Source organism: Leptodactylus fuscus, chromosome 1, assembly GCF_031893055.1.
Source record: "Leptodactylus fuscus isolate aLepFus1 chromosome 1, aLepFus1.hap2, whole genome shotgun sequence".
Lineage (NCBI taxonomy): Eukaryota > Metazoa > Chordata > Amphibia > Anura > Leptodactylidae > Leptodactylus > Leptodactylus fuscus.
The window spans coordinates 326,149,091-326,166,657 of NC_134265.1; the positions used below are offsets into that span (position 1 = coordinate 326,149,091).

General features: G+C 43.0%; 1 protein-coding gene across 1 annotated transcript in view; it reads right to left on the reverse strand.

The window, feature by feature from the left end:
- BOD1L1 (biorientation of chromosomes in cell division 1 like 1) overlaps nucleotides 1–17,180 on the reverse strand; it is a 39,673-nt gene extending 22,493 nt beyond the window's left edge. The window contains exons 1-9 of the mRNA XM_075260273.1: nucleotides 16,984–17,180; nucleotides 13,618–13,742; nucleotides 13,198–13,388; nucleotides 10,731–11,339; nucleotides 8,935–9,084; nucleotides 7,280–7,449; nucleotides 6,355–6,469; nucleotides 5,551–5,680; nucleotides 957–1,035 (exon numbers count right to left, since the gene is read on the reverse strand). Of these exons, the coding sequence (XP_075116374.1) occupies nucleotides 957–1,035; nucleotides 5,551–5,680; nucleotides 6,355–6,469; nucleotides 7,280–7,449; nucleotides 8,935–9,084; nucleotides 10,731–11,339; nucleotides 13,198–13,388; nucleotides 13,618–13,742; nucleotides 16,984–17,100 (1,686 nt within the window). The 5' untranslated portion in view covers nucleotides 17,101–17,180. The remainder of the gene's footprint in view (nucleotides 1–956; nucleotides 1,036–5,550; nucleotides 5,681–6,354; nucleotides 6,470–7,279; nucleotides 7,450–8,934; nucleotides 9,085–10,730; nucleotides 11,340–13,197; nucleotides 13,389–13,617; nucleotides 13,743–16,983) is intronic.
- Between the last annotated feature and the right edge of the window lie 387 nt (nucleotides 17,181–17,567).

Here is a 17,567-nt window from a genome sequence, read left to right on the forward strand (position 1 = left end):
CTTTCAGTCCACCTTAAACTGCGCTGCTCGCTTAATTCACCTCACCCCCCCCCCCCCCCCCCCCCCGATCTTCATCGGCTGCTCCCCTCTGCCAGTCCCTCCACTGGTTACCCATAGCCCAGCATATTGAGTTCAAGCTACTAACATAAACATACAAAGCCATCCACAACCTGTCCCCTCCATATATCTCCGATCTAATCTCCCGCTACCTGCCCACACGTAACGTCAGATCCTCCAATGACCTCCTACTCCGCTCTGCTCTCATCCGCTCCTCACACAACCGCCTCCAAGATTTCTCCCGTGCACCTCCATACTCTGGAACTCCTTACCAAGACACATAAGACTGACCCCCACAATCACAGGCTTCAAGAAGGCCCTGAAGACTCCCCTATTCAGGAAGGCCTACAACCTCCAATAACACTATCACCGCACCGCCATCTGTACAGTCTCCCCCTCTACTTCTGTCTCTACCCCCCTTCCCTCATAGATTGTAAGCCCTTGTGGGTAGGGCCCTCTACCCCACTGTGCCAGTCGGTCACTGTTAGTATTATAGCTGCCTGTATATTTTGTGTATTGTATGTAAACCCCCAAATGTAAAACACCAGGGAATTAATGGTGCTACACAAATAACAATAAAAAAAATATTAATGGAAAGCAGCCTGATGAAAGTCATTTTTGTTTACCTGTCCAAAATATATTGGAATGTTTCATGTACAGTATATACTTGTACTATATATGGCTCCTGATAAAACTACACAGTGCTCATTCATTTTGAACCGAAACTCATAAAACTGATCATTAGAAACGGAGTCTGAAGAAAACTGAAAAATATAAAATCACACAGATGACACAGGGGTAATAGCTTGCTCCAAAAAAATCACCAGGCACGAATAATATTTGTATTGGTAGCTGCAATGGACAAGTGGAAACATAGAGATATCCTTCACACTATATACCTCACTAGACTTTTGGGTATCCCTTGAATCTTCATCATGAAGGTCACTTTTTAACTTCAGACTGCTAAGAGAGTCAGCTCTATAAAAAGAAATTGAAATGGTTATATATCATACTAGTGAGTAAAGGAAACTAAGCACAACAAACATATACATACATTTATATCTCTCTATATCTATCTGTCTCTGAATATGTCTATTTATTCATCTATCCAGGAACATGCACTTCTCAACATGAAACTGCAACACCAAGGAGGAAAAGTCCTAATTCTGGAAATCGCATGAGTGATAAGGATATGCAAAAGATAAAAAAAAAATAAAAAATTATATATGTATATAATGTCCCAAATGTCCTCGATGGGAGACAAGTCTGGAGATGCTGCAGGCCATGGCAGGCTACTCACAGAATGATGAACAACATGCAGCCTGGCTTTGTCCTGCTGAAAAATGGCTCATAGGACACTATGGAGAAATGGCTTCTACAACCAAATCAACATAACACCGAGTTGTTAGCGTATCTTAAATGAAGACTAGAGGGGTCGGGCTACCATACGTTATGCTACCCTTCACCATTATCCCAGGATTAGGACCTTCTTGAGATTACCTTGTAAAGTTGTCCTTATAGCGGTATCCACACGGACTTCAGACCAATCTCCAATTATCACTGTGACCAAGACAAAAAGCTCCACTATGGCCTCCATTGTAGTCTTGTGCACCATGATAGCCTTTGAGAACTGTAGCACGAGGTCAATGTAACTGGTCTCATTACCCAGTGTTATAACCTACTATTTGCCACACTAGGCTTGTCACATGCCATCCAATTTCACTTGCAGTAGAGAATAGATCACTACATTCAATCAGGAGATCCGTCCATGCGGAGAAGAAGTGTCTCCATACACCTCTTTCTGTCATTCCACTTCATCGCTGTTTGCGCTGACATCTTGGTTTAGGTGCACAGTGATGTGCTGGAGTAATAAACCAAGGTCTCCAAAGTCAAGTGTTCTGTCTCTCTCAGTTTGCAGAAATTGGTGATAACAGGCACATCGATGACCAGGAGACACCACTGCATCCCATTTTTTCAGGTTTCACTTTGCTTTCTGGTTTTTATGTCCCTCCCACATGCAATAGAAACCAGCTACTTACTCGACTTGTATAAGCTTATGGCGTGTCCCTTCTTGGTGCTGCAATTTCAATGTTGAGGAATATCCATCTATATTTCTCTCTCTACACACACACAAATATATCTATGGATCTATGGTATAGACATTGGTGGGGCATTAGTTACGTGTGCACCAGTCCAGGTGATTCCGGCAGACACAAAGTTTATTTATATGCTGGAGCAACAAGCAGGAGCTGAGCAGGACATGTTACATCCTTTGCTAGATCATATGGTGGTTATAACCATGGTCTGATGCACTATATTGAATATGTTATGTATGTTCATATTTATACCCTGTTTCATGTGATTTTAATGAAAATGTATGTTGTATATAGGATTTGGTGATTATAAGAAACTAATGATTGGCCCTCTGTTACAAGGGCGGGGATTGGTAGTTTCTTATATAAATTACACTGGGGTAGAGGTGTTCATTTGCACTTGAGAAAGGTCCCAGTGTGGACCGATACGTGGTGTACTGCTTTTTCCAATAAAAGGACATTTTTCATCCATACAAGTTGCTGACAGACCGTAATGTTTATATATATATATATATATTAATATTATAAATACACACACACACACAAAACATATATATGACCGCACCATTCTAGGCATAGGGTGCTCACCAATGGGAAAAGGATTTATCCCGTTCAATATAACTCCAGAAAAGCAGGCGGCACACCAAAAATTGTGAAAAAAGTGAAGGAGGTTTCATTGCCTCATACTGCGACGTTTCGGCTCCAAGAGCCTGTTTCAAGCATTACAATGGTGATAGTATGCACATATATATAGGGTGAATAAAATTTATCAACAGTCAATTAATTAGCATAGCCATGTGTCATGTCAGTAATATCAAAGTGAAAAAACACAATATATGAAAATAATGTGACATAAGATATATAAATATATAAAGATCAGTGACATATCTCCAGAGTGTACAAAGATACATTACAATAGAATACAATACAGCTTAATAAGCCAATAAAAAACAGGTACTAGGAAACTAAAATTGAGAGAACTCGAATGGATCCACCGGTTAGATACTTTGCGACCTAAGGGTCCTAATATGGATTTCTCTACTTCGAGTCTTACGTAACTGTACCAGGAGTGGTTCGCTTGCCCGCGCTGCTGCTTGGTGTCTTCTTCTCCTTGTCCTCCGTATTCTAATGTTTTGATAGTACGCTATTATTCTTTCATATATATTTTTTGTCTTTGTAGAGACGTCCTACACATTTACGACAGATCAACTGTTTACACTTTTGTGTGATTATTACACATATGGAGGAACATCTTCTTTACCTGAATGCATCCAGATCAATGATATTGCATTGAAAATGTATTTATATAAGTTCTTTTTTTACGTGTATGTGATGTTACAGTGCATGTTGTCATGTTGTCTCGCTTATATATGCATTTTTTTCCCTTCCCCTATATATTTACATTTAATATGCTTTTGTATGTTTCTCTGGATATCGCTTATAACTTTGATCTTTGACCCAAATCTGGTCTCTCTGGGGTAATTGTCTCAGCCTAAAAAGGAGGGTAAGCATAGATAGAGACCTGGGGTTTACATTATACATCCGGTGTGCTAATACCCCCCCCCCCCCTTCTGGTGGTGGCTTTGGCCCTAAATCAGGGTTGAGGATCCACTACTAATTTTATTTGGTTCTTTGATTACATTTCCCTCTATTGAGCCCTAGGGTCATATGATGAGATTTTGTCCTCACATTCCTACTATTTGGATTCACTATGGCAGAAAGCTCTAGGTGCGTGTTCACACCTATGAGTGGCCAGCTTGCATTTTTTCAGGCAGCTATACTTCATTATAAATTATACTATTGATTTGTCACTTAGTCCCCTGTACATCAGTAACCTTTTTATATTTTATTTTTGATTTTCTCATTTATTTCTGTTCATTTATCTTGTGTTTTAAAAACTTTCCATGAGATCTGACACTGCTCTATATTGCTTATGATCTCTGAGGACATTTAAAGGGGTTGTCCCATCACAAGGATCCTATCTATACTGCTTGTTAATGTGAATGTAAGGCTTTTCCTAAATACACTGCTTCAGCAAAACTGCTTTGTTTGTCCACTATATTACTTCATTTTTTTTTTTTACACATCCCTTGACTTATCTGGTCATAAGTCAAGTGATGTATCTGCCGCTCTGAGGGGGGAGGGAGGAGGGGCTAAGTGCAGGGAGCGAGCCTGGAGGGGGCGGGGGTAGTTTACCCTTTGGGGGGAAGGGACCACCAATACAGACCCGGCATCTGCTGTAATAGAGGGGCGGATGCCGGGGAGTGTAGACGCCAGCAAAGATGCCTGCAACATTGCTATGCTCCTACCCTGCATGAAGCCAGCAGCGGCAGGAGCGATGCTGCTATTCTGGCTTCATGCAGGGCAGGAGCATAGTGATGTTGCAGGCATCTGTGCCAGCGTCTACACTCCCTGGCATCCGCCCCTCTATTACAGCGGATGCCGGGTCTGTATTGGCATTGTGAAGGCTAGACTGGTCTCACCATCTATGAGCGTGCACGCAGGGCCAGCGGCATCTCGACGCTGGCTTTGCATATGTAACCCCGCCCACCAATGACGCAACAAAGCAGGAAGACAGAAGATTTTACAGCAACGAAGACTGGTGAGTATGCAACGTGGGAATACCCCTTTAAAGATGGCGCCTCCAGCCTCATAGTGACTACTGCACATGGGCAAGACAACTGACACTGAATACACTTTATTTTCACTCCATTCCCACACATGTGCGGTGGTGATCACTACACGCTATACCCATGTCTGGATTCTATCAGGTATCTAAACTAATGACACTCTTACATCTGTCTGATATTGGCTCATTAAGCTGTATTGTATTATATTGTAATGTATCTTTGTACACTTTGGAGATATGTCACTTATATTTATATATCTGATGTCACATTATTTTCATATATTGTGTTTTTTCACTTTGATATTACTGACATGACACATGGCTATGCTAATTAATTGATTGTTGATAAATTTTGTTCACCCTATATATATATGTGCATACTATCACTGTTGTAATGCTTGAAACAGGCTCTTGGAGCTGAAACGTCGCAGTATGAGGCAATAAACCTCCTTCACTTTTTTTGCAATTTTTGGTGTGCCGCCTGCTTTTCTGGAGTTATATATATTAATTTTGCACACACACCTCATATAAATGCTGCAGAGCTGTAACTGTGACTGCTCTACTCATCTGTTTGGGCCTTTCAAACAAGCGGGAACTTACAACCAAAACAACCCCATTCAGTTGTATGGAGCAGAGTCCTTGACATAACCTGCTGCATGTGAATATCTCCTTACTAAAATGCTAATGATGTGAGTCTCTAAATCAATACAGAGCTCCACTAACTGTTCAATGAGAATGAATACCCACAGGGTAAACCATGACAATTCATACCTAAGTTCACTCTTCTTTTTTCTACTCAGTGCAACCTTCTTTTCTAAAAACATCTGTTCTTTCAGCACTTCCTTTATGCTGCTGGATTTTGGTTTAAGACTTTTGGAAGGTTTATCAGTACTTGTTCCTGCTGCAAAAAAACAAAAACATATTTCAAACTTAGATCATTTGAAAAGTGGGCCACAAGGATGCCAAAGAGGGGGTCACCTGAAGAGCAAGAATGGAGTTTGATGTATGAGCTGAAGAGCGGCTCCAGTTCTGGGAGAGATATCACTGCAGCTATATCTGATCTGTAGGAGTCGGACTCCTGGACCCTGAAGTGGACACAGAGCGAAGCTGCAGTTCCCCTTCGCCACCACTATACAGTGAATGGCGCTGTAGTTCTGTTCCTGTTACTTCAATAGCAGCAGACTGCATCCGCTCCCTGGTCACTGCAGCAGCTTCAGGTCTCCAGTCAGATGACCTATTCTGTGGTGTTTTGGTGGTCAAAAAACCCCTTAAGCTGAGGACACACGATGCGGAAATGCAGCTTTTTTTGTTGCAGATTTTGCTGTGGTTTTTGAGCCAAAGCCAAGAAAGGCTACAATAGGAAAAGATAATATATAAGAAGCTCTTATACTGCTACCTTCTGCTCAAGCCATTCCTGATTTTGGCTCAAAAACTGCAGCAAAATTTGCAACAACAACAAAAAAAAAAAAGCTGCATTTCTGCAATGTGGGGCCTCAGCCTTAATCCAGTAGGTTTATAGCGCGTGGCTGGAAGAGAAGAGAACAACATACAAACTCCATAGATGTTGTGGCTTACCCTGAGCCTTCATTTTGGAAATCTTGCTCCTCTCTAAAGCCTTCTGTTTACGTTTTTCTTCCAGTCTCTCCCTCTTCATTCGTCTCCTTAGTAAGCGTTCTTCCTTCTCCTTGGCCTATAAGAAGATTCATTCCAATATCAGCACATATAGACAGCACAGACCGATAAACTACACTCGTGATAGATAAAACCAGTCACCATACTGCAGAATATCAGTGCACAAGAATAGGCAAGAGACCTATTATAAAGCAAACATATTACTTGTCAGTTGGCACTTTATATTTTTCGGTGCCTCATCTTACACCCTTTCTTTTACTCTTATTTAGGGTCATACAAAGTGAATATGAACAAGCAGATTTTTTTTCCTCCACTCCATAGAGACATACTTCAGTGAGAATGCAAATCCATTCACTTGGAGTTGCAGGGTGACACAGTGATGTTTGGTTGCTGGCAAAGTCGCAGTGTAGGTATACCCTTAAAGAGGAACCAAATGACGCTGAGCTGTAAGGCCCGCCTTTCTAAATGTGGAGAGATATCTGTGCTGAAACTGACAACACCGATATCACCAGCACCGGAGCATATACCGTTTGCTTTCTGCCGATATGCCACAAACCCCTGAGGACATGAAAGGTCTTCTAATTTTGCAGTTTATCTGATGTGCCTATGCTGCTGCAGGCCTATATGCACGTGTACACATTTTAGCCAGGTGCCAGCCTGCACACGGCTAATCATGTGAGGAGTCACTTGGATCATGGTTACAAGACCACTGTACAAATCCTCAAGGTTAAGAGGTCGGCCTACCTGCTCACGTTATTTACAGATCTACTATGTGTAAAATGAGGGCGAATTCACGGAAAACACAGTGATGATGCAACATATAACACAGTACTTATTACATGTCCTACAGAATCGTGCACACACTCACCACAGACTGGCGGCGCTGTTCTACGGTTAGTTCATCATCTGAATCGCTGTAGTATTTAGAGTACAGGAATGGCTTATGGACATAGGCGTGGCGTGTGCCTTTAGTCTTTGTTTCATTGTGTTCACCGGACAATTTGGCTTTACCCTCTGGGTCTACTTTGTCCTCTTCTTCTATATAAAGAAGCAATCAAACATAATACTCAGTGCCTTCAGCATGCAAAATACAGATGTATTATTATTGCTAAGGGTGGATTCACATACAGCGTTTTTGTGAAAAATAACACAGGTTTTTGATCAAAGCCAGAAGTGAATCTATCACCAAGCAGAAATAAGTTCACCCTTTTGTGCAGGCATACATGGTCAACTGCTTCAAAGTTTAAATAAGTTGGGGGAGGGGCAGTAAAAACAAAACAAAACAAACAAAATACTCATTTGACCCCATTCCTCAGGTATCCCGCATCATCTGCTCCCGAGGTGCCTTCTGGTGTTGTGCTGAAAACACTGATTGGCCTCAGCGGTCACGTGACTGCTGAGGCCAATCAGCAAAGAGCATGAATGTCACTACCTATGACATCATGGGTCCTCTTCCTGAGGCCACTGATTGGAGTGATCAGTCACATGACCGCTGAGGCCAATCAGTGGCTTGTGCACAGTGCTGCAAGAGGCTTGGCTCCATGCAGATTTAAACTTTAAAAGTGCAGCCTGGACAACCCCTTTAATATTTTCTGTTCGTTCTGAAACAAGTTATAGGTTGGTGAGTTACAGAATTGCTTTGCTTAAAATGGATTTTGGGGCCCCTAAAGCATGTTTCCTACGGATGACCTAACCTGTAGACAGGTCGTACTGAGGATCTATCTATAGGTAAGGTTATTAGTATCTGATCTGTGGGAGTGCGGCACCTGGACCCCGCACAGATCAGCTGTCCTGGCAGGCTCTTAGTGTTGGAACCTGCTGCAGAGGATGAGGAGCGGAAGTAGCTCTGTTTCTATTGAAGTAATAGGAGTGCAGACTTCTCACTGCAGACTTATATCCACTCCCCATTCACTACAACTACTAGAACATGGAGTCTGCCAGAACAGATGATCTGTGCGGGGTTTGGGTGTCGGAACCGCAAAGAACAGATACTCATGACCTATCCAGTAGATAAGTCATCAGTATGATACACACATTACGGATTGGAGAGCACCTGACATGGATAGGGGATTAAAAATGAACAACACTCAAATCTGGGACCCTTTCTGCATTGGAGCGAATACTGAAATCAACAGATGATACAGGCAGAATATAGGAAAACCTGAATTTAGTAAATAATGCCGGATTGGATTTGTTGTTTTGTCAAGTCGTGAAAGTGAAATAATGCGCAATCCTACAAACAGCAGCAAAGAGTTTTTCCAACTAGTTGATCAGGGATCCGTTTAGAGAAAAAACAAAAATTGCTCTTTGTGCAATGTCTTATCCACAGCTGAAAAAATCCAACATGACCAATTTTATGTTTGACAAGCTCTAGCTGTCTGCTATGTGGAGCAGTCGTTCCCAGGTTTACGTATGAATGATTGGTAGCCAAAACGGAAAGTCTTCTATGCATGCCTGCCGATAGGTTTGGGCGCTCATCCTCAATATAAAACTCAAGACAGTTACACCTGGCAAACAACTTACCGTCAGAAGTAATTTCCCCCTCCTCTGTACTTTCTGACACGGCATCTTCATCATCGCTGTCTTCTTCAAATGAGGACAAATCACTGGTGTGCACAGAGCTGACCGTCACATCCGAAAAAGCATCCACATCAGAGTCGGGTAAGGCACATTCTGTAACATGGTGACATTATAATTACATTACATAAAGATTTGCACAAAGATATGGACAGCTTGACTAATAAGCCAGAAACTTAAGACATTAGAGCATTATACGGAGAGAAACAATTTGACATTTCTTTGCTTCTTAAGGGGGTTTTTACGCTCTGCGTTTTCATATTGCTATAGGATGGGATCTGTTGAGTCAGACACCTGGACCCTGCACAGATCAGAAGTTGCAGAAGCCTCCAAGTGGCAGTGCATGCAGCACCACTCCTAGTCAAGTAATAGGAGCGGAGCGACAGTCCCATCCGCTGCATAGCTGTGGTTCTGCTGAATGCGCCAACCGTCCACTAGCAGCTTCCAGCATTCAGAGATGACTGGGTATGTACAGGATCCAGATGTGGGACCCCCACAGATCACATACTGATGACCCACCCTGCAGCTGCTGTTATTTCTATGTCTTTTCCAGCAGCCTCCTTCTTCCCTTTCCATAGACTTCTATGTAAAAAGCAACCCAGCCTAACAAACGGTGAAGGAAACAGATTTCTTTAAGAAGATATATAACAAAGTTTCTCCTATTCACATGTACTATTCATCTCTGAAAAGATGTTTTAGAGGTACACTAAGTAAAGGTTTGAGCTCTGAGTTTTTTTTTGTGGGGTTTTTAGACAAATTGATTGGTAGGTTGTCCCGTTCTGTCCCGCAGTTTTTAGACAAAGGAAATAAAATGCTTCAATATTGCTTTGCAAGTAAGACTTCCTTTAAGATGGGGCAGGTAAGACTGTCATTTCCCTGTGACTAAGGCTGCTTTAACTATTTTTTATCCATGTATAATCTTCATAGTCAAATAAACAGTCTATTAATGGATTAAAAGGATGATACAATCCTTTTAAGCTACGGCATATCACTAGGATATGCCAAAGGAAAAAAAAAATCTTTGTACTGTGTTAGCCAGTGGATATGAAATATAAAAAAAATTGAGAGTCTTCAGTAGTTGATACCTTTTTTTAATGGATCACTAAAAATGATGAGATATTGCAAGCTTTCGGGATATCTCAGATCCCTTTCTCAGGCAAACTATACCTGATATCCCGAAAGCTTGCAATATGTCATTATTTTTAGTTAGCTATTAAAAAAGGTATCAACTACTGAAGACTCTCACTTTTTTATATAGGATATGCCATCAATTTACAATCATGGAGGTCCAACCTCTGGGACCTCCTCCGATCCTGAGAATGAAGGGGCTGCAACATTAATGTAGTTCTGGTTTGACTGTATTATCCCTTTAATACACAGGTTATGGTACCACTGTGCAGGGAACCTCAAATGTCCCTAGTCACTTAAATGACGATTGTGTAGGGAAGGAGATGCTACACCAACCACGAGGCCCCCCTCATTCTCAGGATTAACATGTCCTAGGAATATGCCATCACTTTACAAGACGGGTGTACTCCTTTAAGCAGAGATAAGACTAGGTGTTTGACTCTCCCTGAACTGTGCACCCCATAATGAGAATGCTCCGAAAGCTGAAGGAAGCAAGGCACACAATAAGGTTATATGGAGGTAACCTTATAGTTAACCAAAACATGACAGATGAAGAAGTGTCTGATAACTCTGACTGTAAAGTAACATAGTGCGAGCATCTTGGACGCCCCTACCTTCCTTCATAGAGTCAGCAGCTTTCTGCTTGCTGCTACTCTTCTCAGCATTACTGTGTTTCGCAGGTTCGGCGTCCGCTTCCTTCTCCTTCCCAGACTTCTCTTCCTTCTGCCTCGCGGTGTCATCGCTCCTCTTCACATGTTCATTCCTTTTTTCTGTCCTAATTTCTTTCTTCTCCTCCTTCCGTTCCGATTTCTCATTGACCTCGATTTTCTTCTCAACTCTCTCGACAGATTTCGCTCTCTGTTCGTCAATGTCATTTAGGGCGTCTTTGCTTAGCATGGAGCTAATTGCTTCATTGACTGAATTTTTAATGTCCTCAGCTGGAAGTGAGAAGTCATTTATATCCTCGGCCCTCACAAGTGACTCCATACTTTCATAGGAGACTTCTGGAGTGGGTCGGTCATTCTCCAGGGCCTCTTCTATGGGGAAATCTGTGCTCAGCTGTGCAGGAGGTTTTCTGGACACCTTGTCCGTAGTTTTATGATTGGAGTTCTCAGACAAGGCCCAGGCGGCTGTCGCTTCTTGATTCAAGGAACTTATGGTTTCCAAAATGGACATGGCATCATTAGCTACACTGGTGCTGGGTCCCACCATAGATGTTGAGCCTTAGGGAAAAAAGGCAAGAAATAGTGAATACATAACAGTACAGAAGAGGTCTTTAATCCAGAAATTGCGATAATCTGGCACTTAGCTCTGGTCATCTTAAAAGATCAGTACGAAGCAAATGAGCACAGAAGAGCAGTCACGCAAGTCCGCAAGGTTCTTCACCCTTTCAAGTCAACTCTGGATACAATGGGGGAATTTATCAATTTTCTGGGGTAGTTGGGTGACAATGTGGCACAAAGGCCTTTCTTCCACCAAACAAGTGCCACATTCTCACCACTTTTAGTAGGCATAGAAGTCTCAGCCAGACATATTTATTGCAACTTGCACCAATTTTCGAGCACAACTTATGTAGGAAATCTACACCAGCTCCTTTCTGGTGCTGGAGCCTATTGCGTCAGGTGGGGACTTTATTAAGACTGGTATAAGTAAATGCCAGTCTTACATCAATCCTCCAATGATATCCTAAACATCTAATAATTCAGCCCGTCAGGTTCTGTCAATGCTGAATTAAAGGACTACTACGCCAATCACAAACTACTGCAAACATATTCAGCAAAAAAACTTTATAAAAAAAAAACATGCCAGTTCCTACAAATCCAACTCAAAATGAGGTATGAGAAATGAAAAAGTCTGCTTAGAGATGAAAAAAAAACAACCAAAAACATAAGTGATAAATGAAGCAGAATATTAAATGCATAACTGGACAGTTTTAAGTAATTTAACCCCTCCTCGACATCCGCCGTACTAGTACGCCGGATACCAGGTGTCTAACTATGGCCGCCATTATAACCGTCTGGTGTCTGCTGTTTTATAATGTCAGCGGTTGGTACCTGCACCAAAATTGCGGACATTAACCCTATTTACCCATTTTCCCGACGGTGCGTGGGCGCTGCCATTTTGCTGGCACCTGGAGCAAGCTCCGGGATTGACGTCACGTTGGCATGACAGCCGGGAGCCTTGTAAAGGCTCCCCGGCCTGATTGCAGTGATTTTCTTTTGCAGGCTACTCTATGCAGCCTGCAAAAGAAATGACAATTTTTTGCAATGTATTATTAGCATTGTAATGCATTGCATTAGTGATCAGACCCCCTGTGGTTCAAGAGGGGTCTGATCACTAATGCAATGCTAATTAGACTGGTGCACGATACATCATGCACCCACTTTGCTACTGTTTCCTATGGGAGCATACAGCACAGGCTACTGCTGCTGATGACTCAGCTTCATGCTTGCACAGACACATAGGAGATAATAGCAGGGCTGAGTGCTGCTGGGAACTTCCTGTGCTGGCTGGAAGCTCATTAGCATATGAATAAAAATGGACTTACTCAGAAACCACTGAGGCAATCTACATACTAAAGGTAGATGTGGGATAGCATTTCTAAAGGCTATGCAAGGATGTGATTAGTTAAAAATGACTTTTCCCAGTGATAGAGCCCCTAAAGCAGCACAATGCCCGTCCTTGCTTGTTCACATCCATTTTCAGGTTCAGCAAGCGCACTGCACAGGCCCGCTACGTCATACTGCCACACTCCAGCTTCAGGACTATAGCACTTCCGGGTGCATTGACATAGAGAGCATGCACAGTGCACTTGTGGAACTTGAAGATAGACATGGCCAAATGAAGAAGCTGACTTTCACCTTTAGGGGGGTGGCCCTCAGCGGCAGTCAGGAGAGGTAATCTGCAGCACTGACAAGAAGCCCAAGCCGCAGGTTACATCCCTTAAAAACTTTTCAACCAATTTGCAGATTTATAACAGAACAATTTTCTCAGTAACGGAGCAGCGGTCAGAAATAAGAAGGCCTATCTGGAGACTGGCCCTGACCACATCACATTCAGCCATAAGTAATAGGCAAGTACCAATAACGGACAGAGACGACTCCAATTTTTCTTCAGCTTGTTCATGGTTTGCATTTGCTTCTTCTTTGTTGTTTAGCGTGGCCAAAAATTCCTGTACAACTTTTTCCACTTGAGGTCTGAAAGTGTGATTTATCTTTGGGTCCACGACCTGCGATATAATGCGGTCAATGCCAGACTCGAGCATTCCCGACCTAAAAGAAAGTAGAAGAGGAACAACTTAGCTCGAATCTGTATCATCAAAATAGTGGTGAACCAACCCGAGCAAGATGGTAGTAAACTCGTAGGAAGTGGACTATGGTGATCCACCACTCCCTAAATATGATGGGGCTGAGATAGGCAGGTGTCGGCCATGTTAACCACCCATGTAGAGTACACTCAAAATAAAGATGTCACAAGAGTCAACAAGCGGCCATTACTCACTTGAGCACCTGCTGCCTGATGTTGTTCCTCAGTTGGTTCTTGTTCAGATGAGGACTCCATGTGTGGTTTGCAAGGTGGTTGGACACAAAATTATCAACCCTTTGCCTCAGATTTTGGTATGCGGGCTGAAAGAGAAGAGAAATAAGACTTGTAAGGCTTCATGTACGCAGGCAGGTATGGATGTACAATACAGCGGGCGCAGAACTGCACAAGCCCATACTGGACCTTAGTCTGCCCCAGGTCACTTGCGAATTTTAATTTATTTTTTTTAAATGATCGTCGTTGAGGGAGAAAAAAAATTTTAAAAAAAATGTGCAGATCTTTCAAACTTTTTAAAAACTGATTTCATAAATCTGGTTTATGTCATGACTCTACCCCTACTAGTAAGTGACTTCCTATGAAAATAAATCCACAACAAAACATCTAATTGATTATAAAATATTAATAATTGTAGAATATTAAAAATGATGATTTTTTTTTTGCCCGACTTCAACTTCACAGCCCTGTATATTAAAACATTAGGACATAAAGCCAGAGGAATACTATTCTGCAACTATCTTACAAGCAGAATTCTGCCATGTGGTTTGATAAATTTGCCCCAAATGTCTAAATATCTGACACATAGAATACAATACACTTCAGGGCACATTTAAAGGGGTTGTCCAGTTTCAGACCAATATTATTGTTTGTATATTGAAAAGTTGTACAATATCCCAATATGCATTCTGGATTTGTTCCTCACAGTTTTCTAGATCGCACTGCGGGGCCAGGGAGCGCGCATCGCGAGAGCAGGGAGCGCGCATCGCAGGAGCACGATTTTTAGCCACTGGAAGTAAGCAGAACAATTGACAGCAAGCAGAGATCTGGAAAACTGTGAGGAATTGATACAGAAAGTATATGGGAAAACTGTACAACTTTTCATTACACAAACAATGGCGTCTGTCCAAAACTATACAGATCCTTCATTATTGTGGTTATGATACAATCTTGGGATATAAATAGTGATGCATGTTGTATTCTGCACTAAAACTATAATGGAAAATGTTTGTGTACAGGTAGCATTAAAAAAAAAAAAAAACCCACAACAAACAATAACCACCACAAAGGTGTTTTCCGGCCCCAAATTGAATGATTACACTTATGACCTATCCCGTGAAAAGGTTATTAGTATGTGATTTATGGGGTCCAACACCCAGACCCCACATAGACCACTTGATGCAGCGGCCTCAGAGTGCTGGAAGCTGTTAGTGGATGGGGAGCGCATAACGTGTCACTCCTATAGAAGTAATAGGAGCGGCACTGCACTTGCCCAGAAGCTTAAAACAAGCGGCACTGCATGCGCTCCCTGTCTACTAGCACATTCCTGCACTGGGTGCCTGGAAACCTCCTGTAAAGTATGTGTCACATGAACCAGCCACGCAGATAGATAGGTTAGGGTCATGTGAATCCAATGATGTTTCCCCTTGTGAATCGCGGCCTCCGTTGCTGAGATATTGGGTTTTTTTGGGGGTTTTTTCAAAATGCAAATTAGCTCTTTGGATCAACGAGGGGGTTGTGGTGCTCCAATAAGCTCATTTGAATTTTGACTAAAACAGAGGCCGCGGAAAAAACCATTGGATTCACATGACCCTAACCTATCTATCTGCAGGGCTGGGGTGATATACTGGGGTCTGGTGACACTAACCTATCTATCTGCCGGGCTGGGTTGATATGCTGGTTCTGGTGACCCTAACCCATCTATCTGCAGGACTGGGGTGATATGCTGGTTCTGGTGACACTAACTTATCTATCTGCAGGGCTGGGTTAGTTTGCTGGTTCTGGTGACCCTAACCTATCTATCTGCAGGGCTGGGGTGATATGCTGGTTCTGGTGACACTAACCTATCTATCTGCAGGGCTGGGGTGATATGCTGGTTCTGGTGACACTAACCTATCTATCTGCAGGGCTGGAGTGATATGCTGGTTCTGGTGACCCTAACCTATCTATCTGCAGGGCTGGGGTGATATGCTGGTTCTGGTGACAGACTCCCTTTAACATGTGATTTATTGATTTAAATTTCTACTCATCTTGAGATCAAGAGTCCAGTGGGCGGACCTACTCAGTGACTGACTCTCTATATACACATACAGGGACAATCACTAAGTGAAGAATGAGCGGGGGATACATGAATAAAATACAAGTTATACAGTTTTATGGGAAAGATTCAGTACATCAACGTGTTCAGCTTCTCCGGCAGGTCGATCAGAAAAAGCAACACTGCAGCATTATATTGTTAGCTAGAAAATAGATTGAGAATCTGACGCCGTCACACATGTCTACAGCACTCATAATACTATATACCAGCCAGGACCTTACACTGTGAGGGGGATATAAAACCAGGTCCCAGAAACTGCACCAACTAATATCCATTACACTGGTAATGAAGGAACGACACAGCAACGCTAGGGAAAAAAAGAGGGATCACAATGCAATCATGTGACTTATTAAAGCAGCCATAGCAAAACGGCTGAGTTTCTGCTCTGGCCTTAAACCCAATTTTGAAGAATCCACCAGCAACATGTTATAGAGCAGGAAGAGCTTGTGTATGGAAAAAAAAATTCTGCATAACTAGTAGCATATATTATAGCACTGCTATGCTTAGGAGTCCAGTGGGCGGTCCTATCACTGACTGGCAGCTAGCCACCGTCTAATGTGAAGAACGGAACAGATCCCTGTGTGTTATACCTGCAAACCTGACTGACTGGCATGGTGCATGAAAAAACAAAAAGAGAACGAAGACCCAACAGACCCCCTTCTAGTCAATGTGGTCCCTCAGGATCTGCTGCTGCTGCCCCTCTTTAGATGGACCTTTCATTTGGTTCTCCAATGGGACAGAAGAACAAAAAATGGACACAGGTGTGAATGTGGAGCAAACCTTCATAGTAATCTGTGCTAAATAGTGCTCAGAAGGGGGCGCTACAGCAGTCTGGTGCGGAGTGTAGATATACAGGGTAGTGGTGTCATGGTGAGGTATAAGCATTTACAGCATATATATACTAGAAGTGTATAACTGTGCTGGGTCTGGACAAAAGACGGACCTGGAGGTCCTCAAGAAACCACCTAGCAATGCAACTACACCTGACCCTGCATAGCTATACACAACACTGGACTGCTGTAGCGCCCCCTTCTGACAATGTGCACTAAGCAGCTCAGGTAGTGGTGCAGACTAAGCAGGCAGCCCCCTCAGGCTCTAGACTGTGGCCTCTGGGAAGGAAACAGTTAATCTTACCTGCAGCCCAGCCCCCCACCCTAATATCCGCCTTTCCCAATAACCCCCCATCCCCCCGGTCGCACAGGTGAGCAGCCGCCCCCCTCCATCCTCCTCACCTTCGTGTCCACATCAGCCAGACAGTCTCTACGGAACTGATCGAACAGTCCTTGGCTCTTCAGGTGGTTGACGATCAGCGACACCAGCTTGGGATCCCCGGGCGGCAGGTTGGCCATGATGTCCAGTGTTGTGCCCCGGCTGCAGCGATCACCTCTCCACACATCACCCAAAACAAACGCAACCGCTGCTCCTGACCCCTGACCCGGAAGCACCAGGGAATGAGGGGGAATTGTCCCTGAAAGAAAGAGAGACCAATCAGCGGACTAACTGGGAGTACAGGAGACGAGCGACGGCTAGTGGTGGAGCCGGGAATATGAGAAACATGCGACCTCTAGTGGTAGAATAAGGTTATAGTGTACGCTTGCGCAGTAACCTGAGAGCGATTATAGGACTGCAGCGACCTCTAAGGGTATCTCTGAGGTATAGCATACCTAACAAATATGTAAGGAGAGATGTCTGCAGGAATTTCAAGGCAGAAAAAAGCGAAATATCTTGTGTAGAGATGAGCGAACAGCGTTCGATTGAGTACATGTTCGATCGGATATCAGGCTGTTCGAGATGTTCGATTCCAGTCGAACATCAG